The sequence below is a fragment of the Indicator indicator genome, chromosome 11 (genome assembly GCF_027791375.1).
Source record: "Indicator indicator isolate 239-I01 chromosome 11, UM_Iind_1.1, whole genome shotgun sequence".
NCBI classification, from domain to species: Eukaryota; Metazoa; Chordata; class Aves; order Piciformes; family Indicatoridae; genus Indicator; species Indicator indicator.
This window is the reverse complement of record NC_072020.1, coordinates 3,946,107-3,973,961: the sequence shown is the minus strand read 5'-3', so window position 1 is coordinate 3,973,961 and position 27,855 is coordinate 3,946,107. Positions and strand designations below refer to the sequence as shown.

General features: G+C 42.9%; 1 protein-coding gene across 1 annotated transcript; it reads left to right on the top strand.

The window, feature by feature from the left end:
- Positions 1–239: 239 nt before the first annotated feature.
- On the top strand, positions 240–27,098 carry AVL9 (AVL9 cell migration associated). The gene is made up of 16 exons (XM_054385005.1): positions 240–305; positions 8,642–8,762; positions 10,114–10,199; positions 10,826–10,897; positions 12,055–12,144; positions 12,512–12,578; positions 13,227–13,267; positions 14,317–14,355; positions 15,885–15,954; positions 16,592–17,136; positions 19,168–19,302; positions 20,093–20,312; positions 21,531–21,648; positions 23,387–23,440; positions 25,755–25,843; positions 27,004–27,098. Exons 1-16 carry the CDS (start codon positions 240–242, stop codon positions 27,096–27,098), a joined length of 1,908 nt encoding a protein of 635 aa, XP_054240980.1.
- Positions 27,099–27,855: the final 757 nt, after the last annotated feature.

Below are 27,855 nucleotides of genomic sequence, written 5' to 3'. Positions count from 1 at the left end.
CCCTGCAACGGTACCTGCCGAGGGGCCGAGGCGAAGCGAAGACCCGCCCGGGAGGCGGTGGCGTGGGCGGGATGCGCTGGAAGAGGGAGGTGCTGCCGGCAGCGTCCCGCCCTCCCCGGCCCAGCGCTGCGGAAGCGCTGGCGGCCGGGGCTGAGTCCCTGTCGGACCCTCGGCGGCAGGAGGCGGAGCGACAGCCTGGGCACGGCGGCATCCTCCAGAGCGGCCATCACTGGGGCTCCATGGAGAAGCGGGGCCCGGTGCTGCACATCGTGGTGGTGGGCTTCCACCACAAGAAGGGCTGCCAGGTGAGGGGGCGCGGGTGCCGCCCGCCTCCTCCCCCGTCATCGGGTTCTTCTCGTCTCCCGTCCCTCTCCTTCCTTCCTTCCCCAAGTCCCTTCCCCCGCGCTGAGCTGGCGCCTGCCCGGCTGCTGCCCTCAGCCTGCGGCGAGGCGGCCCGGCTGCGGCCCCGCGGGGAAGGCGCGGCTGGTGGGGTCGGAGGGCCGTTGCTTTAGCCGCAGGAAGCGGGCGCTTTGAAAGCGGCGCAGCGCGTTAGGGCCCCGGTTGGCTGAGGCCTCCAGTGGACGGGGCCGGGGGCTCGCTCAGCCGCGGGGCGGGGGCTGCCTGTCGGGGCCGTGACTCAGCCCGCTGTGGGCACTTCGTGTTTGCTGAGCTGCCTACGTGACCGCTCCCTGGCCAGCTCCGAGGTGAAGCCAGGGCCGGTGGGGTGAGCTCCCGGCCGTCCCCCCGGCATCGCCCTGTTCTGGGAGGCATCTCGAGTCGTGGCCCCCGCATCTACTGAGTCGTGCGTGCCGAGTGTGTTCAGACAGAGAATGAAGAGAAAAGCAAGGTGTTTTTTATCTAGTTTCTATTCCTGCTGGCCCAGCTGGGCAGCACCGCGTTCAACTCCCACAGATTCAACTTGTACACAACCGGCCTGGTGGCATTAGGTTATAAGTCCACCTTTGATTTAACTTTTCTTTGCATGGATCTTGCCTTCTTCCATAAATGCTCGACTGTTTCCTGTGCCTTCTAAGGTAGAAGAATTTTATGTTGTGTATTTTATAGGTCTTTTACATTCTGACTTTTTAGATTTTATTTTGTTTAGCCCTTGAAACAGGAGTTGCTGCTGCCCAGCTGGGCTGCACACAGTTATTCTGCAGTGACAAGAGCAGATAGGATGTAATGAGATAGATCTAGTGTTGGACTTGGAGTAAGTCTTTTTTCATGAAGTGTTTTTAGTCTTTACAAAAAATGCCCAAACAATAACGAATGTCGTGGTTGTGGCTACAGAAGAATTAGGCTGATGTGAATCCATTTCGTACAGGATACCAGAGGCTTAAGTTAATATTTGTTAATTCTTCAGGAAACAATGCAAGCACAGTATGGTAACATTTAAAACAATTCCTCATACCAACAGAGGCTGAAGTGGAAGTGCAGTAACTCATTGTAGAAGTGCTTCCATCCCTTTTTTGTGAAAGATCTGCATGGTTTTGTACGGCATCATCCTTTATCCTCAGGGTGTCTTGGGGCTCTTCCCATGTTCATAGGAACTCGATCATCTAGGGTGCAAAGTTCGTGCTATTTATTAGTCACTTTCTAGTCAGAGGCCATTAGGAGATGAGTGTTAATTGGTGGTTGTAGGAGGAAGAGTGTGTTTTTGTCTTCATCTTCTTGGCCTCTTGGAAAAGACAAGTCAGTAAAACATTTGTAGAAGTATATTTTCAAGTGCTATCAAAAACTGGGTCAGAATACATCTGAACCAAAGTCTTCTTTGGAAGCTGTCGCTGTCCATGGCAGGGGGCTTAGAACTAGATGATCTTTAAGGTCCCTTCCAACCTAAACAATTCTATCTCAAGAAATAAACAGAAGTTGGAGATGAAGGTGGGTAGGGAATGGGTAGCAAGGAAAAGAACTGCAGGATGACAGTTGATTGAACCACAAACAGCCAGGCTTTCTAAGAGAAGTCAAACCAGAAATCTAACTGTAAATACATCCTACATTTGACTTAGCAGATTTGTTACTGACTTACAGAAAATGTTTCCAAACAGAACTGGAGGCAGGGAGATGCACAGTTAGAGGCTAATGACTTTGACATCAGTAGTAGGGGTGGCTCTAGAGAGTTTGTGAAGGAAAGAATTAATTAACAAGATGGAACTAAGTAGACCGAGTCCTATGTGCATTCACTAAAAATAGATCATGCCTGCCTCACCTGCCTCTTTTGTCAGAGTAAACGATAAATTTACTGTCTCTGTAAAAGAAACACAGTAGCTCAAATCTGCCTGGAACTTGATAGCAGGTATCACAGCAGTGCTAAAAAAAAAAAAAAAATTAGGTGTGGACTGCTGTTATTTTAAGGTGGAGATAGTGGAGCATTAGTAGGAGAGCTGTCAGTAGGGTAAAGAACAGTGTGAAGGCGAGGAAGCAGCAACAGATTAAGTGTCTGAAGAGGGCCTGCTGGTCTGAAAGGTGTAATTGGGCCTAGATAGGTGGTGGTGGCATCATTTATGTAACTACAATAAGTAAAAACTTGGGTGTTAAAAGGATGATTGGAATGTTGTGTAAGAGCTGGATGATAGTAAAGTTGGAATAACAGAAATGGGGTGCATTACAAAGTCATGCAACAGGGATGAATACTAACAATATAGACTCAGGAACTGACATGTGGAAACCTTTGGAAGCAAAAAGAAGCTGCCTGTGGTCAAGGGTAGGTCACAAAAGTGGTGTGATTTAAGGGTGAGCATGGCAACAAATTATCCTATAGTGTAATTATGGTTTTGTTGATGTAGAAACATTCTGACCCACCTTTCAGAAAAAAGGATTTGGATTCTCTCTGTAACTTGCAGAATTGGATGAGGTAGTCCTTGGGCAGTCATGTTTTGAGCAGGATGTAGAAGAGCTTGGCTGGGTAGACTAGCAAAATGGATTTTGAGGCTGTATTCACATGAAGATTGTAAGCTGCCTCTGCAAATAGGGGAACATTCTCCACTTTGCTGCCTCTTCGCCACTAGAAAGCAGAGGTGGTTGTGTGCTAAGCTGAAATGGGGAAGTGAGGTGACTAAAAAGTAAACTTTATTTTGGTGGGCTGGTTTTGAGCTGATTTGTTCATGGGTTCTGTTTGCTGAACTGACATCTGTAAAATACAGCCACATGGGCACAGGTAGAAGGCCAACAAGGGGTGAAAAAGTCTTTTGACAGTGACAGCCTAGAACTTTTTGCTTGCTATCTTGGTTCAGAGTCTTTGGAGGATTCTTTTAATCACTGCATTACACACAGCCTGACACAGACATTGTCAGAAAGTGAGAAATACGGAGGAAAACCCAACCATTTAAAGACAATGTTGGTACAAGAACAAGTGGATGTGAACCATCTGCAGATGTGCTGCAGATTGCATATGAGAAACTGCTAACTGTAGTAAAGAAAAGTTCCAAAGCAGCTTTCAAATGGCAGTAATTCAGGGTAAATTTGGTGAGCTTCAGAGTGAGAGATCGTACAGTTAGCCTGCCTGTCCTAACAGGAATTTCATACCTGGTTTGTCCAAGAAGGCTCTTTTCAGGTTCTGTGTTTCCACCTTTGTTCTCTCTGTAGGCTTACTAGGAAATGCCATTGGAGTTAGATATGGTGAGAGATTTCCTGATGCTAGGTGTTTTCATTAGCTGACTTCCCCTCTGCAGCTTAGTCATTCGAAGGGTACAGCTCTTCAGTTCTTACCTATTTTATGGTAGAGATCTTCAGCAAAAATATAAACTGAACAGAGCTAGATTAACAGATGCAAACTGAGTGTTAAAAATGACAGAGACCTTCACTTTCTGATGAAGGTGGAAGGCTGAGTGTCATGAGTTCTCCGCTGGTGATGCTGTGTGCGGCAATCCTCGTTTGAGCTCTGTCTTCAAGCCCTATTTGCATTGGGAGGCAGAGAGGTAATATACCCTGAGGGTGTAGGAAGGCTTGAAATATCCTGAGTGCTCTAAAAATAATTCCTTTTGAAGGCAAGATTAAAATGAGATCTGATTTATTTGAAAAGGAGAAGGAAAGTTTCAGCAAAGCTGGAAATTCTTGTGGGCAATGGAGTTACACACAAGTGCCTGTAAGGCCCCTAATTGGCTGCTGAGGAAGCCGATGCTGCTTTTGGTGCTGTACTGCCTGACCTGGCACGAGAATCATCTTCTTGTGATGCTATGAGGCTTTGAGGCTGCTACATCTGAGTAAGCTCCAGCCCTTTGTTGTCACCAGTCAGGCCAGACACTATTGCCCTTGGGGTACGCTCCAGCTTTTCTGAGCTCTGTATCTTGAGCAGGTCTGCAGATCTCCTCTGTCCTTGTGCAGTGGGTGATCATCGTTTTGTGTATCCTCTCAGGGGCTTGAATGTATTCCAAATTGCTCTTGACTTTCTTAAACATCTACATTTCTAACTGCAGTGGAAAACAATTCAAGTGTGGGGGTAGTGAGGCAAGTGCTGTGTTTGTCAGGGACTGCTTACATAGCTGGTCACTTCTCTTTGCTTTAGATCCTTTTCTGTGAAATAACAGCAGCTGACCTTGGCCTACTTGTTGTTCTCCATTGGTGTACTGACATCTCAAACTTGGTGTCACAGACCTGGGAGTGGATTATTCTAAGTAGTGAAAGGTATATTCCTGTGGAATCTCAGAGTTTGTCCTGTGAATCTTCAAGGTACTTCACTTTTATAATGTGAATGTGATGGTTGATTTCTCCAAAGGAGTGTCTTGAGTTGCCCATCTCTGGGGGTATGTTTTTATGTGGAATGTGAAGACCAGTCCTCCTGTCTCACCTGACTGTAGATTTTCTTCCTGGCATGCAAAAGAAATATCAGGTCAGGAATTAAACAGCTGATACCTAAGTTTTAGAGAAGAGCCTGAATATGATCTTTGAGAGGGAAGAAAGCCCTTTAAGGCTTCTTCTCTTCCAGAGCTGTATATGTGCCTCTCCTCTCATTTGAGAACTTCAAGTGCCTGAGCTCCAGAAGGCCTGGGGAATCTCTGCACGTGGCCTTTTTCACTCGTGCCTAGGGAGTGTCTTCAAGCTGAACTGTTGGCAATTGAATCTTGACTTTGTTTGCAGAATTAATAGGCGTCTAAGGAAGGAGCAAGTCTAGTCTGGTCTTTTTATCAACTCTTTTGAGAACTGCTTGCCTTTCCAGGTCCCCTGCACCCCTGATTGTGACACTTGCTTCCAAGAGGGAAATACTGATGTCACTATGTTAAGTAGATTCCACAGGCAGTCTTTCTGAGGGCATCTTTTGTTAAGGAACACTTATAACCTGTTCTAGTCCCTTCTGTTTGCTGTTGTGTTTTTTTTTTTTTAAGACTCTGTTTTATTGGTGAATTACTTTTTTTGTCTCTTCTTGATCTTTGCCATCCCAGTAGTTGCTGAGATGCTATTCGGAGTGCTTGATGCTCTTAACACAATGTGAGTGAAGCGTATGCTTTGTTGTATTTTTCAAGTCTTTGTGTCTGTTTTGGGGGAGCACAGTAGGCAGGTGTTATGCAATAAGTAATTTTGTGATTAAACAAGATCTTGTTAAAGGAACAACAGAAACAAAACATAACTTGGAAATAGGCTGATACCAAGCCAAAGGGTTATGTTCCTAGCTCTGTTGAGGATAACCTGTAAAAGTTAGCACAATTCTTTTGGGTGTCTTCCCTGCTTGTGAGAACATCATTTAAGCACCATAAAGGACTGTAACAAGCATAAAATCTCTTCAAGTTATTCGTAGCATACATTGAGTAAAAAGACTAACCTGTTGTCTAAAAGTTGTGGATTTGCTTATGTTCAACAGGCTGATACTATGACAGAAGTCTTTAGCTTTTATTAGAAAGGCTGCTCAAATTAGCATGGGATGCTACTGGTTTTAAATAAATACTCAGTGCATTGCTGTGTACAAGTTTTGAGATTTTGGGGTAGAATTAGTGATGAGTTCCAGTCTTTGCATGCTATTGCTGGTTTTGTGTCATAGAATCATAGAGTGGTTTGGGTTGGAAGGGACCTCCAGAGGACATCTAGTCAAACTCTCCCCTGCAGTAAGCAGGGACATCCTTCACTAGATCAGGTTGCTCAGAGCCTTGTCCAACCTGACCTTGAATATCTCCAGGGATGGGGCCTCAAACCACCTGCTTGGGCAACCTGTTGCAGTGTTCCAGCACCCTCATGGTGCAGAACTTGTTCCTAACATCCAATCTAAATCTGCTCTTCTCTAGTTTGAAGCCATTGCCCCTCATCCTGTCACTGCAGGCCTTTGGAAACAGTCTCTCTCCATCCTCCTTGTAGGCCCCCTTCAGGTACTAGAAGGTCATTATTAGATCTCCCTGGAGCCTTCTCTTCTCCAGGCTGAACATCCCCAGCTCCCTCAGCCTGTCCTCATAGCAGAGGTGCTCCAGTCTCCCGATCATTTTCGTGGCCCTCCTCTGGACCTGTTCCATCATATGTAGTGTAGCTGCATGTCTCCATTAAAAGGCAATGGGTAGAGTGGGGTGTGTGGCTGAAAAAGGGGCTGCTGCTATCCCCAGTCTATACTGGTTGCTGTGTTGGGCGGACATCAGCTAGGAGTAAAGCTGAGGCTTGCCCTCTCTTGTTTCATTAAGGAAGCTGCCCTCTCTGGGACCTTGTGTCTTCTTAAGAGTTCATCCTGTGTGAATTCTAACTTGCTGTAAGACCACAAACCCTTGTTTTGAGGACACAGCAAGTCCCCTGGGCTGGAATGGTTGCAGTAGTATGTTCCTAATCTGGGAGGAGCATGGCAGAGAGGTTATTTACTTTATTTGAGGAGACTGGTATGAACAAAAGTTCCAAAGCACAGGATTTATGTCTGACTTGAACAGTATGACTGTGGAATAAAGTGTTAAGTAACTGGAAAGAGTGTCTAAAATGACTTTGAAAACAAAGTTTTTAGTGTTTCACGTTATTCCATCTGTTAAGGGCCAGAGAGTCAAAAGTTTGCTAACCTAGTCAGTATTTTTGCAGCAAACTTGAATGGTTATATCCATCTGCAGCATTGCAAATGGTGTCTTAGAACTTCTGCAAGTGGCCACTCTACAGCTTCAGCAATATGGGACTGTGAAGAACTTCAAGTTTTTGAGGAACTGGAAGGTAGAGGCTACACCCTGGCCCTTTAACTATGGGTTTCTTTGCTGTACTGTGTATGCAATTTAAAAATATCTGGTCAGAGCTCATTCTATTCCTGCACAGGCGTTAGTGTTACATGGATGGGCTCTTCAGTTTTTGTAGATCCTGATCTGTTTTTTCTGCCACACAACAATGGGAAAAGTTTGTCGTTTAGATCTGAATAAATTGTGCTTTAAATCAGAAATTGTACTCAGTACTGGAAGATTAACAGTGTTGTCAAACTTTCATTTGGCTGCATGCTGCAGGTGTTAGGGTGATGCAGATAAAATCATTGGGATGCTGGTTTTCTCTGCATCTGGCTATTTTTCTATTGCACGTTTCCTTTTTTTTTTCTTCCCCACCACCTTGTGTAATTATTTTTTGTGGTTTACTTCTCTTGAGCTCAGGATTTTGGTCTTTCATCAGACCTTTACTTTTGTTGTGGATGTTTTCAAGAGCTCTTCTCTCCCAGGTTGGCAACAGTTCTAGAAAGACTGACACCATGAAGAATTTCGCTTTTCTCCAGTTCTCTCATCCTTTACAGTGTTTTTATTTTATCCTCCATCAAATTTTAAGATTTTCTATGTGCTTACTTTGCCGTGCTTTTTTATTTCCATGGATACATTTTCCAGCTCACTAGTTTGTTGCTCAGTGTCCTTCAAGAGAAGTTGCAGTATCTTTAAACAGTTTCTTTTACTGATAAATTTGTATTTAGATTTTCTTCAGTAATTTAAGAAACTCATACCTGTGGGAAAAAAAAAGATGATGAAAGTGTCTGGAAACCCAGAGGGGTCTCCATGGGAAAAGAAGATGAAAAGATAGTACTGTGATGATAAAGATGATGAGTACATGTGGTGGACATGTACTGTAGTGTGAGGGATAGAAAAGTTATCCCTGTCACTGGGGAAAAAGAGGTAAATGGCAAATAAATGAAAGGTGAAACTTGAAAGGCAGAATTTCTTGGGGAAAGCAAAGGGAGGTACTTCAGATAAATGCACAGAACATTGCAGTCAAGGACATAGAACTATTCAAAAGCAGTATTTGGTTGTTAGTATAGTTTCTGAGCATATTCAACATTCAGTAGGATAAAATAGAGGCTTTCATGTGTTCAAAGGTTACCGAGTCATGAGAAGCCAAATTTGATTTGAGGATGTGTGTACCCCAGCAGTAAAACCTGCAGCAACTGCAGCTGCAGCAAAATGCTGCTGGCTATGTGTGCAGAAGGGAGAAGGTATTCAGCAGCTGGGGGATGTTTTCTGCTCAAAAGATCTGCTTCCTAAGGAAAAAGTACAAGGCTGGATAGATGCACTGTGGAAAACAAATTTGCCCAGGGCCTAAGAGTTAGACCACTCCAGAGGTCAGTCTTGTGGGTCCTTTGGAAGAAGAGACAAGGAATGCTAGTAGGAAGAAAAACTGTTTTGTACCATTGCTAAAGAAAAGGTGCTGGGCTGAATCACAGAGGCTTACTTGTCTGGTAACAGTAATGTGTTCTCTCTTTGCTTCCCCTCTGTTTTTACTTGTTTAGATTGAATTTTCCTATCCTCCCCTGAAGCCTGGAGAAGGACATGACAGCCAGAGTTTGCCAGAGGAGTGGAAATACTTGCCTTTTCTTGCCTTGCCGGATGGTGCTCACAACTATCAGGAAGGTAAAAGTGAGAGAGGAAGTTGTATGTTCTAATTCTACTGCAACCAGAAGGAAATTCCTAATATCTGAACAGTTGATCAGCAATTCTTTTCACTATTAGACTTCCTGTACTTTTTGTGTAAGTTACAAATTACATTGGCAATAATAGGTTGCTTCAGAGTTTGAAGTGAAAGGAGATCATAAAGGTGTACCTCCTACAGCCAGAGGAGTGTGGCCTGGCCTAGGTTTCCTGTGCAGCCTGCCCTAGGTGATCCTGCTTTGGCAGGGAGGTTGGACTGGGCTCTTGCTAGAGGTCCCTTCCAATCCCTAAGGTTCTGTGATGTCCATAAAAGCTTACTTGTGCATAGTCCCAGTGCAAAACTGGGCTACTGGCTTTCTCAGTTCTTTCAAGGGGAAGTAAACTCTTGAGTAGAACCTTTGAAGTCCCTCTGCAGTCTCCTCTTCTCAAGGCTGAACCACCCCAGCTCCCTCAGCCTGTCCTCATAAGCAGAGGTGCTCCAGCCCTCAGATCATCTTCTTGGCCCTCCTTTGGACTCAGTCCAGCAGCTCTGTGTCCTTCTTACAATGAATTTCTAATTTTGAAAGGCAAACAGTTGTAAGATTTTCTCCTTTGCTTAAGATTTAGCAGATTTTGTGCTGTTGCTGCACGTGTGTGTATATATTTGTGTGTGTGTATATCTCTCTATCTCAAGCCATAAAAACCTCTCTCTTCGCATATATTGTAGAGATTGTTGTTTTTCATGTCCCACTTGCACAGGGGCAATATTTTTTTGGTGTGAAACCAAGATTCACAAAGCTTTTTTGTTAGGGTAGTGGTGCTGGTGCATGGCTATCTACCTTGGCAGCAGCAGTAGCTACTCTAATCTTTCAACTGTGTATGTTCTCCTTGGTGTGTGTCTCAATTTTCCATGTGTTTACTGCATTTACCTTCTTAATGGCATCACACTCCTAACTATCCTCACCTCAGAGTGTCTTGCAGTCTTTGCTGCTCTGTACTGAATTGGGAAAGCAGCATGCCAGCAGGTCTTTGCTCTCAGGAGCTGCTTCTGAGAACCTGTCAAATGGGCTTCTGGGACCTTGGTTGAGCTAAACATGCAGCTGTTGTCAGGATGTCTGTATCAGCACAGCTGGAGATTTTTCCACAAAGCATATTGAGATTTGCAAACTCATTTGGGTGCAGGAATAGCTTTTAAGATGACTTTTTGTTTCTCCTTTTTGGTTTGTCTCAGGAACTAAGCATGCCAGTATTTTCATCAGCAAACCTTTTACAGATAAATGATGCTGAAAATAAAAATACTGAACTCTTCTTAGTGACTTTTGAAACATTTTTTTTTCTTTTTTTTTTTCCCCAGATACTGTGTTTTTCCATTTGCCACCAAGAAGTGGGGATCAAACCACAGTATATGGAGTCTCTTGCTACAGGCAGATTGAAGCCAAGGTAACTTTGCAAGTTGTGAGTTCTATTGATGCAGTAACAGCCTTGATGCACCAACAGTCAAGCTGTGTGGTGGGCTTACATTACAAATCTCTGAAAATGTGCACTGCAGAGACCACTTGGTCTGGTTGAGAATGTAGTTGATTCTGCAGATGATACCTCCTTTGTTTTATGGGTGGGTCAGAATAAATGCTCAAGTATAAAGCAAACCATTTCCAGGCAAGTAACTTTTCAATCTGGTCCATTTTCACAAGAATTTCACAAGGAATGACTGGTGTGTTGTGGCTTCTCTTCTGCTACATTATCCTGAGTTAAAATGCCATTGCCTATTCCAGGGCTATCTTGCTAGTGTCCTTTAAGCAGTCCTCTGCCTATCATCACAGCTGTGTTTGGAGTCTTGCTGTGCACAGTGAGATGAGGACACAACTCTGACACAATCAAGCAGTGTTATCACCATTTTTACTAGACGAGGGTGCACTGCTTGCTTAGATTGGATATTCCACCACTGCAAGCAGACAGTTTTAATGTTCTGTTTAAATAAGGAGGTGATGTGTAGCAACAAGACTCATGGAAGAATTCTTCTTGAAATTGTGTGTGGGTAAAAATGCTGTAATCCTTCTGTTGCCTAGGCACTAAAAGTACGGCAAGCAGACGTCACCCGAGAAACAGTGCAGAAAAGTGTCTGTGTTCTCAGTCAGCTGGTAAGCATGCTTGTTTGACTCTCAAAACACATTCAAATAGCATTCAAATGATCTGGTCTTCGTGTTCTTATTTGGAACTTTTGGCTCCCAACATCTCTCTTTAGATCAACAGAGAAGTTAACAAAATACTGAAGTAAAACTAATTGGAAGACTACAGCATTTGAGTGAGCTGCCTTGAACTGGTAGCTCCTTGAAAGAGTAATTATAGAAGTGTCTGCCTGTAGTGAGGAACTTTTAATTATTCTTAAGTGCTGCTAACTTCATAGAATCATCATAAAATCACAGAATGGCTCAGGTTGGAAGAGACCTCAGAGATCATCTCCTCCAACCTCCCCACCATGGGCAGGGACACCTCTCAACTAGACTCAGCTGCTCAAGTCTTCATCCAACCTGGCCTTCAACACCCCCAGGGAGGAGGCAGCCACAGCCTCCCTGGGCAGCCTGTTCCAGAGTCTCACCACCCTCCTACTGAAAACTACTTCCTAAGCTCCGGTCTAACCCTGCTCTCCCTCAGCTTCAAACCATTCCCCCTTGTCCTATTGCTAGACACCCTTATGAAAAGTCCCTCTGCAGCCTTCCTGTAGGATCCCTTCAGCTATTGGAAGGCAGCTCTAAGGTTCCCCCCAGCATCATCTCTTCTCCAGGCTGAACACCCCCAGCTCCCTCAGCCTTGATTTCATGTAGTAAGATCGAGGGGCTTGGCCATTATAGTAACTGGAGAGAGTGGCTATTGACAACTGTGAAAGATGGCCTAAGATTGTCACAGGTACAGCAGACTCTTGTGTTGAAGCATTTTGTATTTCTACCTTCCTACCAAAAGCTCCTGATCACCAGGCTGGGAATAGAAATTTTTTCTGTGCTTAAAGCTGAAGAAAGAACTGTTACTGGAGCTGCACAAACAGTGTTAAAACAGGAAAGTACTTGTCCAGAAAGATGTTCACTGATGAACAAATGGAAAGAAAATAAAATTGTCATCATTTGACATGAACACAGGAGAAAGGTGCTGTGAGTTAGCAACTAAGGACTGCTACTCCATGAACTCTCTGTGATAAATAATGGGTCTGTGTTGCAGGATAAGAATGGGAGAAGATGGAAGTTCAAAATGGGTTACTAAATAAGTTTTCTTACCTTGCTTTTGTGTCTGTTTTCTTTCCAAGCCTTTGTATGGCTTACTTCAGGTAAAGCTGCAACTCATTACACATGCGTATTTTGAAGAAAAAGACTTCTCACAGATTTCGATCCTAAAGGTAACTGAAGTGATAGCCACACAGGGCAAAGCTTTTGGTGTAATGATAGGGAATTTTAGTGTGTTTACTTAGCTCAAATATTGCATTTATGCAGATCATTCAGTTATTCATCCTTTGTAATAACTGAGCATGAAGTAAAATGAACCTCCCTAATCTGACAGAGGGTCACCGTTCTGGCTTGTAATGAAGCAGAATGAGCAGGATTCTCAGCCTGGCTCTCCACTGACTCCATTAATCAAATTTCACTTTCTTTCTGGAATAAAATGTTGAAACCTTTGAAAAAGTAAATTTTATTTATTGTGGATATTGTGGTGAGGTGTCACTTATGGCTTCTTGGGTTTTATTTCCTTTGTTCTAACTTCTGCAGGAACTTTATGATCACATGAATAGTTCCTTGGGCAGTACTTTGCTGGAGGGTTCACAGGTTTATCTTGGTAAGTGACTTCTTTTTTTGTACAAGGAGCAGAGGTAATGTCACACTAATCAACACATTCCTGTCCTAAGCTTATTTGTTTATATGCATTAACAGATGAAGCACCAGAGGTCTGTGTGCCTGCACAGTACTATGTTGTGCATTTTTTTTAATTAGTGAATTTAAATAAATGTAGTGGTATTTGGATAATGGGAATCAGTTGTAGGCTGAAAGCCCTGCTGCCTCTTGACCTAACAGCCTGAGGAGCAACTGCTTGGCTGCTTTTGGGAAACAGTGCCTTCTTCAATTTCAGATGGAACTATTTGATGGTGTGGGGAGCTCTGGTTTTCATTACCTGTGATTTGAGATGTGTCCCATTTGATTCTGACTCTTCCCTGTGTTTTCTGAATGCACAGCGTGATCCATAATGCTTTATGGCAGCCAACAGGAGTAACTGAGAGTGGCTATTCACACTGTTGTTGTCTCCATTGTAGATTTAACTCTTGCTCCAACTCAAAGGAAATCATATGCTCTGAGTTCTGCTGCTGAAATAGCCAGGTTTATGTAGAGTGCATAATGGGTGTCCCTTTCCCTCTGAAAATTGTAACAAGGAGTTAATGTCTCTCCTAGCTGTTCAACTGTAATGATTGCTCTCTATTTGGTATCTCAGGTCTGTCTCCTCGGGACCTTGTTCTTCACTTTAGACATAAGGTAGGCATTTTCTGCTAGACATATAAAGTACAGTGCTTATTTTGTGCAGTAAAAAGCTTTGTGAGCATAAACAAACATGTCTAGACATACCAGAGCTAGCAGTAAGAAGACTGTTTCCTAAGTGCTACTTGGTACACCTTCCTGATTCCCCTTCCTCCTACATGACTTAGTGAAGCCAATTAGAGACTGAGAAGTTTTGCCTGTCTGCTGGATTTCTTTAACACTGTCCCAGAGTCTGAGTGGTATTTCAGTTGTGGTCTTGTTTCTGTTTCCTGCTTCTTGTCAGATGAGTGTGGTAAAAGAATATTGCTAAAGTACATGCCGACAAAGCATGGAGCATTTTTTTCTGTAGCTTGTAATTTTTGCAACTTCTGCCATCACAGAACCTGAGGGTGCTTGCACTTTTTCTTGAAACTGAGTGTGTATCCTATAGTTCAGGTACCACTAGCATTTAGAATCTTCTATTAATTGAGAGACATCAAGGAAAAAGATTCAAGAATCTGGATTTCATGGTGCACTGACACCTGCTCAGTATTTTGGGGTGGAACTAATTTATGTTTAACTTCAGATGTCTGCCAGTCATGCCCTGGAAGCATCTGTGTTTTTCCTTTGAGCATAGAGAATCTGGCCAACCCCTTCTGTTCTAGGTTCCCCATCTGTAGATACTGAGAATTAGGTGATGTGAATGCTATTCTTGGTGTTTTGCAGAATTATATTCTATATTTCTGAGGGAGAAATTCTTATGCTTATGCCCTTGGCTGGTTTTTCATATCCTGCAGTTAGAAAGCATGCTCTTTCTGAGAAGCTTTGTACAATTCAGATGACATAATTCTTGTTTGTGCAGGTCTTAGTGCATCTCGTGCTATTTTGAAGCGAGTGCTCAAGTGGAGAGTATTGGGACACTGGTTTTCACTAGTCAAATCCATTTGATCATTTGTTGTGAGGTCATTAACATGAAATCTTGAATGAAGAGATTATGCTTGCACAGTGTTCTTGATCAATGACATTGGTTTATTCATCATGTTTTTCCTTTTTCTTTTTTTTTTCAGGTCTTGATCCTTTTTAAATTGATTCTGCTAGAGAAAAAGGTAATGTTTTGTAGGCAGAGGCAAGTAATTGAAATAGAAATTGGCTTTTTTCTTATGAAACTGTGTATACTACACTAGTGAAAACCAAATTGGTATCTGAAATCGTAACAAGAATTCTGCATCCATATATAAATTGGACAGTTATGCCAGAAGCAAGTGCTGTGTGTTGATCTATAAATGTGCCTTGACTTCTGTTCTGTCCATGCTCTGCCCTGTTTGTAACTGTCCCATCCAAAGTGGGTAAAATGTGATTAAATAGGAGTAAAGAAGTGTAACATGTTATAACAGACAGGGGAGGATGCACACAATGCAAATAGATAGCTGTGTGAAGAAACTGATAGGGAATGCTGGTACCTAAAAGGTACAGCTTTACAGGGATTCAGCAAGTAAAACTTCTGATTCAGGTTTTAAATAGGCTTATCAAAGGAAATGAGTGCTAGAGGTGTCCTTCAGACCTGCATTGCATGGACACCTGCAGGACACAACATGAAGAATTGTATCTGTTAGGTCAGGCTGAACTCAGATTATAAATTGTTAAAAACTACTGAATTCTAGGCTCAGTGTCAGGTGCTCTTTCAGGTGAGCTGCTTGCTCTTCTTACCGTGCTTTTTCTGTGGCTGTTGCAATTTGAATTCACTTATGTTGATCATAGAAAAAAGAAAAATTGTACTGGATAATGTACATAGTCTGCTTCTGAGGTACCATTAGACATAGAATCAGAGAATGGTTTGGGTTGGAAAAGATCTCCAAAGGTCATCTGGTCCAACCCCCTCCCTGTAGTCAGCAGGGACATCCTCCAGTAGATCAGGTTGCCCAGAGCCCTGTCAAGCCTGACCCTGAATATATCCAGAGATGGGGCCTCAGCCACCTCCCTGGGCAACCTGTTGCAGCGTTCCACCACCCTCATGGTGCAGAACTTGTTCCTAACATCCAACCTAAGTCTGCTCTTCTCTAGTTTGAAGCCATTGTCCCTCATCCTGTAGTGAATGCATGCTGCATTTGTCCTGTTGTTTCATTTATCTGCATTAGCTTTTAATAGATTTTCTTAGAAGAGATGTTTTTGCATAGGTTTTTGTCAGGATTCTGGAGTGCAGATTGTTTGCTCTTTCTGGTTTATAACAAAGATTTTAACATGCTAGAAATGAGTAAGAATTCACACGGCATGCCAGGAACAACCTTTTTCTGTCAGTCATTCAGTAACTGGATCAATTTTTGAGAAATATCAGACTGGCTGACGGAAGAATCTGAACGATTGACAAGTACATGTTATACATGTATGGATGTATTGCAAAATCTAAGGATACAAAAGACATTGAAATATTTACTTGGATCTGTTGGAAGAGGGTTTTTTTTTGATAAGCAGCCTTTCTAAAATAACATAAAAAGCAGTGTCTTGAATAGTTTGCATGTGTTCTGTTTATCATTGTCATGCCTAAGTGCAATTTTATTTCTCTCATTCTCTCCTCGCTAATTCCCCTCTCTTCTCTTGCATGTTCTCTTCCCACCACACCCCACCTTTCTGCCACCAGGTGCTGTTTTATATTTCTCCAGTAAATAGATTGGTTGGAGCTCTGATGACTGTCCTGTCACTATTTCCTGGTAAGAAGAGAAGTTTGGACATCTTTTTATATGCTTTCTGGTGATAAGTCAGATTGGCTGTACTGTTTCATTTGGAAAACCACTTGTGTGACAAGAGAGTTACTAAGAGTATGTTGCCTGGAGAATGGGTGACTTGTATGTGTACTCATGGACTATGTCCACATCAAACAGTTGCTTAAAAACATGAAAATTAAAAAAAAATACATATATATCCAATGTATATATCCTTCTGCTTAGGCTCTTCAAAAGAAAAAACAAACCAAAGCAAAACAATCACAAAAGCAAACCAACAGCAACAAAAAAAACAGACACAAAAAAAACCCAAAACCAACCAACCAACCAGAAAACCACCAAAAATAACCCCAAACAACAAGCAAAGCAAATCTAGACCTTCTAACCTTGCTAGTTCTTAGCTTCTAACCATCTTCCCAAAGCAACCAATTTGGGGCAGAATCTTTAGAAGAGAAAATGTGAGCTTTTATTTTGGTTGTTTTGTGTTGGGGCTTTTTTAACACGTTGTCCCCAAAGTAGTGTTTTAAAATATGTGATTCCCACCCTGCACACAAGAGCACTTGGTTCATTTTCTTCAACAAAAGTCACTCCAATTTCTGTTGAGTTGCTAATATTCATTTTCCAGGTATGATTGAACATGGTCTTACCGACTGCTCACAGTACAGACCAAGGAAGAGCATATCAGAGGATGCTGGCTCGCAGGAAAGCGCACCACGGTTAGATAACGATGTTTCTGTGTCTGCTGCTGATGCTTCAAATGCAAACTTGGGAGTGGGAAAGGGTGACAGGAAGGTGGCAGAAGACCATTCACTGGAAGGTCAGAAAGCAAATGTGCCTTTCTCCCAGTCAGAGAAGACGTGCAATGGAGCTCAGTCTTCCAACGGTACTGTGCAGCGCTTGAAAGTTCCTTCCCACGCTTCTCCAGCATCCTCGGAAAGTGACTGGGAGACCTTAGATACTAACCTTTTGGAGGAGTCTAATTTGAAGGAAGAGCATGAAAATGCAGCATCACAACAGGCTGAAACTCTTCCAAGCAAAGGCCTGAGCTCAGAAAGCCTTCCAATCACTGTGCAGCCCCAGGCAAATACGGGACACACAGTGCTTGTTCCAGGATTGATATCTGGGTTGGAAGAGGACCAGTATGGTATGCCCCTGGCCATTTTCACAAAGGTAAACATGCTCTTCATGATAGCTGCTAACTCAGAGACATCTCTCTTTCAGAAGTGGCCAATAATTTTGGTTACCCAAATCCACATGGACAATAGGGTTCTACAAAACATTTAAGTACAGTCTCTGGCAAGTGTCGCTGTTCCTAGGCAGGTGGGAAGTGTGAGTGTGTGTTTGAGAGGGATGTGCCCACACACACATGCACTTCACTTTTCTTTCCTTACATATCTCTGCATACTTACATACTCTCTGCAGTTCTCCTGGTGGTAACCTGCAACCCCACTGGGGTTAATAAATGGTGTATGTGTCAGTAACTGCTGTTTTATTTTACTCTGGAGAATGGATCTGACCTAGATGGGGCAAGATCTTAAACTTAAGAAGTGTTTCAATACCCTGATCATAGGATGTGAGGGGTTGGAAGGGACTTCCAAAGACCATCAACTCCAACCCCCCTGCCAGAGCAGGACCACAGAATCCAGCACAGGTCACACAGGAATGCATCCAGATGGGCCTTGAAAGTCTCCAGACAAGGAGACTCCACAACCTCTCTGGGCAGCCTGTTCCACTGCTATGTGAGCCTCATGGTGAAGAAGTTCCTCCTCATGTTGAGGTGGAACCTCCTGTGCTGTACCTTGTCCTATCACAGGGTGTAACTGAGCAGAGCCTGTCCCTTCCCTCTTGACCCCCAGCCTTCAGATATTTATAGTCATTTATTAAATCCCCTCTCAGTCTTCTCTTCTCCAGACTGAAAAGCCCCAGGGCTCTCAGCCTCTCCCCATAGGGCAGTGCTCCAGTCCCTAAATCATCCTGGTAGCTCTCCATTGGACTCTCTCCAGCAGATCCCTGTCCCTCTTGAACTGGGGAGCCCAAAACTGGACATAATATTCCAGGTGAAGTCTCACCAGGGCAGAGTAGAAGGGGAGGAGAACCTCCCTCAATTAATCTAAGCTGAGACTTAGAAAGCTCTGTCTTAGCTGACACTTCAGCCTATGTTTTCCTCTTAATTTATGTATAATGCATTTATATATAAATGCTTGAGACTTACTTTTTTAAAGCTTTCCATTTTAGGTTGCTAGTTCCTTTCCAAGCACCATTGTTCCTTTGACTCAGGCTGTTTGTTTTCAGTTGATAAGAGCTTGTCATCTGGAAAACCCTCCCTGTGTCTGATAAAACAAAAGGGAGTGGTTGTGCTCCTTTCTCCTGTGTTTCCAGTTGTCATGCACTGTGAATGAAGTGCATGTACTCTTGGTTTCTGCCCACTATGCCCTTAGCCCTCCTGAGCTTCTACTAGAGGATAAATTGCCTTGTGCAACTGAACATCTGGAGTTAGACTTCAGTGTGTTAGACCTCAGGGGTATGTTGATCCTCTATTTAAAAAGCCATTTCTGAGTAATCTCTCAATGACTTGCCTCAAAGCCTTTGTTAATTTAATTTTATTTTGTTTGAATTGGAATATAGGATACTAGATTGACTTCCAGGCATGCAGTGGCTAAAAAGCACAGTGGATTGCTTTCCGTCCTGCTCTTTAAGTGGACACTCATGTGCTTATGAGAAATTGATTGGAAGCCTGGAAGCCTCTACCTGCATAATGTGGATAAGAGTCTATAGCTGTCCTGCATTCTGTGCCTCAGGATCATGATATGCAAGTGGAGAGATGAATCTTTATTTCCATCGACTTCTTGTCTCTGAACTGATCTGAGACCTCGCTCTTGTGTTGTACTGCTTACTCTGTTGCCTTAGAAACACATTTGATTCCTGTCATTGGGGTTCTATTGCAGTTTTAGTCCTGAGACTGAAAGGCAACACAAAAAAATGAAAAACATTTTAATTCCTGTGGAATCTGGTTGCTTTGCTTTGCAGATAGAACAAAGCCAGAAGAGAATCACAGCCGAAATTTGAATAGCGAAGGTTCATTCTGGGTGCAATGTGCTGGCTTTTATTAGGGGAGAAAAAATCTGAATAGAGACAATTTTTATTTTATCTTTCCTAGTTTCTGGCCTTCTGTTAATTCTCTAAATATCTCTGTTACTTTAGGGGTACCTTTGTTTGCCATACATGGCCCTGCAGCAGCATCATCTCCTGTCAGATGTAACAGTCCGTGGCTTTGTTGCGGGAGCCACCAATATCCTGTTCCGGCAGCAGAAACATCTGAGTGATGCAATTGTGGAAGTATGGATCTTGGCATTTGAACTTCTTGACCTAGAGAGAGGGACTGGGGGGAAGCAGGGGTTGTGTTTGAAATACAGTTTCAAAGTTTCCCATTTGTGCCCAAATTTTGAACTACTTCCCTATGAAATAAGTTATTAAATGCAGAAGCTTATTAAATTTGTGATGTTTGTCAGGGCAGGATTAGATCAGCTGTGCAAATCTAACTCATGTTTTTCTCTGTATTCTTCTCTTCAATATTTGAATTTGTTGAGGTACTTTGAAAGTTTGTATCCTGTTGCTGCTGCAATTATACTTTTCATGTCATGGGGATTGTTTTCATGACTGTAATAAGGTCTTCAAAGATAATCAGTGCTTGGAGTCAAGAAGCAGGTAAAGTTGAACAATAAAGCACATTGCTATTGACTTGCTTCGGATTTAATCAAGAGGGTAAAGAAGAAAGTATTTAAGAAAGCACTGTGTCAGATTTAGCAGACATTTGGCAACCTAAGATAGTAACCTAAGGTAACCAAGTGAAGAAAGGGAATTGAATTGAATGAGAGAGCCTGCAAGAAGCTACATGTAGGCACCAAACTTCACCTGCCAAATGCTGTCAAGTGAGCAGCTTTTAGGATGTGCCAGGGAGTCGATCAGATTCTCATTGTGTCAGAGCAGTATCAGTCAGTTCATTCTTTCTTTCCTTCTTCCTGCTGCTATGGGAGACTGTGGGTGTGGGTTTAAGTAGCTAGCTATGGTAGTCCATACAAGCAGTTTTATTTAGATGAATGTTTACCCTTGGCATTATTTCAAACAGATAGAAGATGCTCAGGTCCAAATTCACGATCCAGAGCTCCGCAAGATCCTCAACCCAACAACTGCTGACCTGAGATTCGCAGATTACTTGGTGAAGCACGTAACTGAGAACAGAGATGATGTTTTCCTTGATGGCACTGGATGGGAAGGAGGAGATGAGTGGATCAGGGCTCAGTTCAGTGCTTATCTTCATGCACTGCTTGCTGCTGTGCTGCAACCAGGTAGAACAGATCTGTTGTGTAGGGGTTGGGTGGGTGCAGTAAGCATTTGCTCTGTTGAATTAAACATGGGCCTTATCACTGCAGATCCCTTTCCCTAATGTTTTATTTTAGGCTGCTTTTTTACTCTGTCCTTGGTATTCCTTGACAAGCTTATTACTAATTTTTACTTCACAGCCTTACAGACATTTTGACTGTCTCCTTCTCCTTGATTTAATTAAGCTTTCCTCCTATATATGATGAGACTTGTGCAATGTGGATGTCTTGCAGACTCTGAATTTAAAATCGGGGAACTAGTTGGATTCAAGGAGACATGAAGTTAAGTGGCTGTCTTCAAGAAGTTATACTAGGCTATTCCATCTCTTTTACTTTTCTGCCACGGTCTTAAGTAGGGATTCACCTAAGTGAAGAGTGTCTAGAGGCTACAGCCTCTGTGCTACTGCTTTCTGGACCTCACCCATTTTTTCTTTGGTCTTAACTAAGAAGGAATTCTTAACTCAGAGGGAATTCTTTATGTTCCAACCTTTTGTGCACAAATGTAACTAAGAGAATTGTTGTTATATTTGTGGAAAAAGTGCAGTTTGCCCAGCACTGACTTTGTTAATTCTTGTCATAATTATCGACAACAGTTAACTCGTTCTGAGGTGTTTGTGAGAAAACATGGAATTGTCAGCTTGCTTTTCAAAGTCCAGAAGATGCTAAGTTCTTTGGTAACATTGATATTTTAAAGTGCTTGCCTGGTCGATGGGAAGTGTTTTCAGGGAAATCATTACTTCACTGCCTGTTTTGGAGTGGATTTGGGATTTACTAAACTGAAGTGAATAACAGCACAGAAGCCTAGTGCATCTGACCAAAACCAATGCAAAGGATGTTTTTGTTCTTAGTTGCTATGTGCCCATTCTTTCCCCTTTTCTGCCTGTCCTGAAGTCAAGAGGCCTGTGTTTGAAAGAACTTTTTCCCCCAATTGACCTCTTAGAACTTTACAAATTAGTTAAAGTGGGGTTTAAGATACCTTTTTTTCCTTTTCTTCCTCTTGTCCTGGCATTATATATTTGAGGCACTTAAAAAATGTTTTGTTGTTCCATTTTTAAAGTACCCAGTTCCCAGTACAAGATTTTCACTTGTCTTTGATTTGATAAGAGCCTAAGAACATTTATAAGCAGCAAAGTAATTTGTCTTGTACTGCATCTCTGCTGAAAGTTCTCATCTTTATTTTATCAGACAATGAAAAGATTTTGTCGGACTTTGGAACGGCATTTGTAGCAGCCTGGAAAAATACCCACAACTACAGAGTATGGAACAGCAACAAGCATCCAGCTCTTGCAGAGGTAAATTCTAGGTAAGGACACCATTTTTTAAGCATTTAACATGGAGAGCTTCTAGATTTTGTGGTCAGGCACATGGTTCTGTGGAATCAGAGTGTTCCCCTTGTTCCTGCCGTGAAGCCCTGAGAGTTTTCACTTCTAAGTACAGAAACCCAAGTACTTAAAATCATAGAATCAGTCAGGGTTGGAAGGGACCACAAAGATCATCCAGTTCTAAGCCCCTGCCATGGGCAGGGACACCTCACACTACATCAGCCTGGCCAGAGCCTCATCCAGCCTGGCTGCAAACACCTCCAGGGATGGAGCCTCAACCACCTCCCTGGACAACCCATTCCAGGCTCTCACCACTCTCATGGTGAAGAACTTCTTCCTCACGTCCAGCCTGAATCTCCCCACTTCCAGTTTCATTCCATTCCCCCTGGTCCTATCACTACCTGATGTCCTAAAAAGTCCCTCCCCAGCTTTCTTATAGGCCCCCTTAAGATAGTGTTCTTCAATACCTTGCTCTAGTTCTGGGCTGTAGTTTTATGAAGAAAAAGACATCCAGAGTCAAGAGAAGTGAAACTGGTTCAAGTTGATCATTGGCTGTCCCTAGCTACTCAAAGTTTGTCATTCCTCAGGAATTGTCTTTAAATGGTTCTGCTTTTTATTAATTGCTTCCAAGCATCATCATAGAATGGCTCAGGTTGGAAGGGACCTCAGAGATCATCTCCAACTTCCCCACCATGGGTAGGGACACCTAGGGACGGTAGGGACAGCTAGTCTTGTGTAGACTTGTGATCAAGGTCTCAGCACCCCCAGGGAGGAGAAATCCACAGCCTCCCTAGGCATCCTACTGCAGAGTCGCACCACCCTCCTACTGAAGAACTTCTTCCTAAGCTCCAGTCTAACCCTGCTCTCCCTCAGCTTCAAACCATTCCCCCTTGTCCTGACTCTAGACATCCTTACGAAGAGTCCCTCTGCAGCCTTCCTGTAGGATCCTTTCAGGTATTGGAAGGCAGCTCTGAGGTGCCCCTGGAGCCTTCTCTTCTGCAGGCTGCACAACCCCAGCTCCCTCAGCCTGTCCTGATAGCAGAGGTGCTCCAGCCCTTGGATCTGTGCCTTGTCCAGGACTGTCATTGATGGGGATGAAGGGAAGCTGGCTGGTTTATGTTGCATCATTTTTCCTTTAGGTTGGTTTCTGTGTGTTTTTGCTGGAAGATGAGATGATGCCAGGCTTGGTAACCCTGCTGACTGTGCATGTGTTTTGTTTAGCATGGGTTATTACTGCACTGCAGGGAGTTTTGTGTGCTTTTGCTTTGTCAGCTGCTGTAGTCTGAAGAAGGTTTTTTCTTTAGACCTACAAAGCTCTTTTGGTGTACTTAAGGGATCTTTATTTCTTTTTTTTATTCGCTCTGTGTCTCTAGAAGGAGGTGCCTCTGCCTTGTGGTCTCTGAATAGAAAGCACCTTACAGTAGTCATAAGAAACTCAAGGTTGAGTGGTCACAGAATCACAGAATGGTCTAGGTTGGAAGGGACCTGTGAAGGCCATCCAGTCCAAGCCCCTCTGCAGTAAGCAGGGGCATCCTCAAGTAGATCAGGCTCTGGTCACTGAGCCATAGCCTTCTGTAAAGTGATATAGTAGGATATCTACAGGAGATTATTTTATTTATTTATTTGTAAGCCACAGAGAGAAGTACAACTAATAATTCTGTGTGGGAAAAAAAAAAAAACAAACTTAATATTTTCCTGGGTTTTTTCCTCCCCTTCTAGCCACCCATTCCAGGGACAGTACTCTGTATCAGATGTGAAGTTAAGATTGTCACAGTAAGTACTTGGATTTGTATTCTGTTATCTGTGGTCAGGTTTTAATCTCTTCATAACTGGCTGCTGTGATCAACTGAATGGAATAGTGATTTAAATTCACCATATATATGAAACTCAATGTTTTCCTGCAAAACATCACCACATCTAAAGATGGAATATTTCTCCCTGAAATGGGGAGAAGCAGTGCTAGTTTTGTATTTGACTTTACAAAGAGAGGCTTGATTTGGCATTGCAATTGTTAGGAGGTTTTTGTATAGTTATATTTAAATTGTAAACTGAAGCTGTTTAAAACTGTCCTCTCTATGTTGGCTTAAGGTCTCATTTTTAGAATAAACCACCTTTAAACAAACATTAGCTGGTTTTTGGTGAGCATTGTTCTGAAACTCTCAAGGCTTACCCTGTGTGTACTGAGACATGGTTTAGTTTCTTCAGTTTAGAAGTTTCAAATGAGTTTTACTGCAGGAGGCTCAACTGAACTCCATATTGGTCTCAGTTCTTACCTATAGTATTCAAGTATAAACCTCAGTGCTGTTTGTTATTCCCAGAGCTGTTCAGCCCTATCTGAAGCCAGAATTCAGTCTTGGAGTTGCAGTTGACTGTCCCTTCTTGCTTTGTGCACCAAGCAAAATAAATTTTGCTCACCATAAAACAATAGAGATTGGTTCTTTAGAGGGTGCATGCAAATGAGTAATGCTGCTGATTCTGCACCTCTCTGGACTGTGGACTTAGGACACTGTGAGCAGACCTACACCACAGGCTAACACAGAAGAACAGCTTGAGGAATAAAAAGGTTCAGACTTCAGCCTGCTGAATCTTTTTGTTGCTTTTGCTGACCAGTGGCAGATTAAATTCCCATGATGGTGATTGAGAATGCCAATGGTTCAAGAGCTGCCCCAAGGTAATTGCCCTCAATAAGGTGCATGCTGATAGCAGCTCTTACTCTTACTGGATGGGCTTTGTAGAAAGATGGAATTTGAAAGATGTGGAGGTGTCTCTAATCTTTTACTTGCCTTATTTATATGTTTGAAAGGGGAGATACTAACTCTTCTGAGTAGCCTGCAATCAGTGTAAGAAGTTCTTGCTGTGTCTCTAAGAGTGTTTGTTGTAACAGTACTTTTATTCTCCAGGCGTGACTTTGCTATCAGAGATTGGTCAGAATTCCTTGCTTTTGCAAACTAAGCCTCAACTTTTTCTTGGTGTACTCTTTTCTTTCTGCTTTTTTGCATCTACACTGAAGATTTTGAGAGTGGCAGAAGAGTGTGGCATCCTGTGTTTAAGTTTTACAGAAATGGATTTGCCAAGCCTGAAATACGGATTTTAATGTTCCAGCTTAAAACTACAGGAGATTATTTTTCAAGTGACCACGTTTGTGCAGCAGGCTTGGTTGCTTTTGTGCTTTGCTTTAACAAAAGGATGAGTGTAAACTGTACTTGGTCAAAAATTTCATCTTGAAGCAAGATACAAAGTAAAACTCTAGGAAAAAAAGAACAATGGCTGATCAGTAAAGTTCACTAGTTTGGTTGAAGCTCATGTGTAAGGGCTAAAACTTCTCCATACTGCTGCAAATCTTTGTGATTTACAACAGAAATGCATTTTGGTAAGCATTTAGGAGCAGTGCTAAGTGTGTTGTGTGAGAATGAACCACAGAATGATAGAATTATTTCGGTTGGAAAAGACCTCTCAGATGATCATCAAGTCCAGCCACCAACCGAAGACCACCATGGCCATTAAACCATGTGCTGATGTGCCATGGCCACACCTTTCTTGAGCACCTCCAGGGATGGTCACTTCCCTGGGTCAGCCTGTTCTAATCCCTGACCACTCTCAGTAAAGAAATTTTTCCTAATATGCAATCTAAACCTCCCCTGGCACAACTTTAGGCCATTTCTTCTTGTTCTGTCCCTTGATACTAGGGAGAAGAGACCAACTCCCACCTCACTACAACCTCCTTTCAGGTAGTTGTAGAGAGTAATGAGGTCTCCCCTCAGCTTCCCCTTCTCCAGACTAAACAACCCCAGTTCCCTCAGCTGCTCTTCAATAAGATTTGTTCTCTAGACCCTTAGGCCTTTTGATTCTTGTTTTGCTGACTGCATCTTTTCTTCCTCTGGGCAACTTCCCTAACTGATGTGTGTGCAAAAGATGCATGCAGGAATTATAGGCTTGCTTATATTCATATATATCTTTTATATATATATATGTATGTATGCTATGTAAATCTGTGTGTCGTCTTGTATGTTTTAATCCTGTGTTTTATTTACACCTGGAAGTAATAAGAAGCCAGTCAACAACAGTCTTCATCATCTCTCTTGTTTAGCTCTGTGCAAAACAGTGAACGTGGGAAGAAGATTGGAAATGTGATGGTTTCTACAAGCAGAAATGTTGTGCAGACAGGAAAGGCTGTAGGTAAGAAATTCACTTAAAACCAGCCTGCATCTAAGCCATCTCTTTGCCAGAAAAGCATCCTATATCTCAGCCAGATTCTGTTTGAATTCAGGTGTATTTATAAAATGCACACAAAACAGAGCAATGTTTTTGAGGGGTAAAGCTGCTGGTTGAGGCCATTTATAGTGTGTAAGAGTGGAAAGAAAAGCAGCTGGACAAGGAAATGGATGTCAAATCCTTTTCCAGTGTGGTCTGGAGAAGAACATGAGAAGAGTGATGTTCAGGTACAAGCTTTCATGTAATCTGCAAATGCTTTGGCCACAAAAGCACCTTCTGCATAGAATCACAGAACATTAGGGGTTGGAAGGGACCTCCAGAGGTCATCAGGTCCAACCCCCCAGCCAGAGCAGGATCACCTAGGGCAGGCCACACAGGAACATGTCCAGGTTGGCTTTGAAAGTCTCCAGAGAAGGAGACTCCATAACCTGTCTGGGCTGCCTGTTCCAGTGCTCCATCACTCTTGCAGTGAAGAAGTTTCTCCTCATATTGAGGTGGAACCTCCTGTGTTCTAGCTTATATCCATTGTTCCTTGTCCTGCTACCAGGTGCCACTGGAAAGAGCCTGTCCCCTTCCTCTTGATGGCCACCCTAGCTAATCTCATGTTTATGTCACTTGGATTGAAATTTTCCAGAGCTGGTTGAGATTAGGGCAAGACCTTGTGTCAGTTTCTGCAAGTTTTGCAGTAGGCAGATTTTCTGGAAAAGCACTTTCTGCACCTGCACAGGGGCAACATCCCATTGTCACCTTGCAGTGCTAGACAACGTCACTTCACCCACTGAAGAATCTGAGAGCTGTTCTGCCGCAGCTTTGCCAAAAATTGGTGCTTCCTCTTACTCCTATGAAGTCTTTCTACTCTCTTTGCTGCTGGACATGCTGGCAAGGAACAGCTTTCAGCCCAAAGGCTAGCAAGCTTTCCAGGGAAATGGCAACACAGGCTGCTTCTACTGACCTCCTGTGTTCAGGTTCTTTAAATATTGTCTGACACAGACTCTGGGCTTAAATTCGAAATCCCAAACTGGACAACAGTTTGTGAGATTTAGAAATATTCTGTCTGTGTAATAGCTTAGTCATGATAGCACACCACCATCGACCTCCTTCCTCTCTTTTGTTCTGTGACACAGGTCAGTCGGTTGGAGGAGCCTTCACGAGCGCAAAATCAGCTATGTCATCGTGGTTCTCCACTTTCACACAGTCAACCCAGAGCCTTGGGGACTAAGTGATGGCTTTTCACCATGCTGCTGAATATTTCAGGTGCAATGCTTTCTCTGAGCTGTAAAAAAGTCCACTCCAAAACATAGGAGTGGAGGTTAACTACCCAGGACCAAACCCAAGGCATCTGTTGCTTGCAAGCAGACTTGGAATGTTATCATTTGGTTTCACTTAGAAGTGTGGAAGAATGCTGAGTGTCTCCATACAATGGGAAGGCATTTGCAGCCTACTGGTGGTATTTAAAATTACTGCTTTTCTTCAAAACTGAGCCTTTATAAAGACACTGGCAAACAGGGCTTGTTACAAGCCAGATGTGTTTGACTTTAGATTTGTACATTTTCTTGGATGTTGAATATATTTATGGAAAGTAGTTATATTTTTCAAACCAAATAGCCACATGTTTGTGAATTCTTGTTAGAAATAAGCAGAGTTACAAATATTGATTCCTCTTTCAGGCTGGATTTGAGAGCATCTCTGGTGAAAGTGTGTGCTGGGAGCAAGGGGTTCCAAGCTAGGTGGAGCTTTCTTGCTATCACCTGCAAAGTGGAATTGGCAGGGTGCAGAGTAAGACTCTGGCTGTCTTGAGGGTCTTTTTCCTTTCTCCTCTGTAGCCATCTACAGTGGTTTCCATTTATTTTCCTCTAGCTCTCTTTGTGTCCCCCAATCTGTGTGACAGTTACAAAATCAGTATTTTCTTGACATTACACAGTAGGCCTTTGTAACTTGGCATATGTTTAGCCTGTGTTCAGACCCTGGTGTGTAAA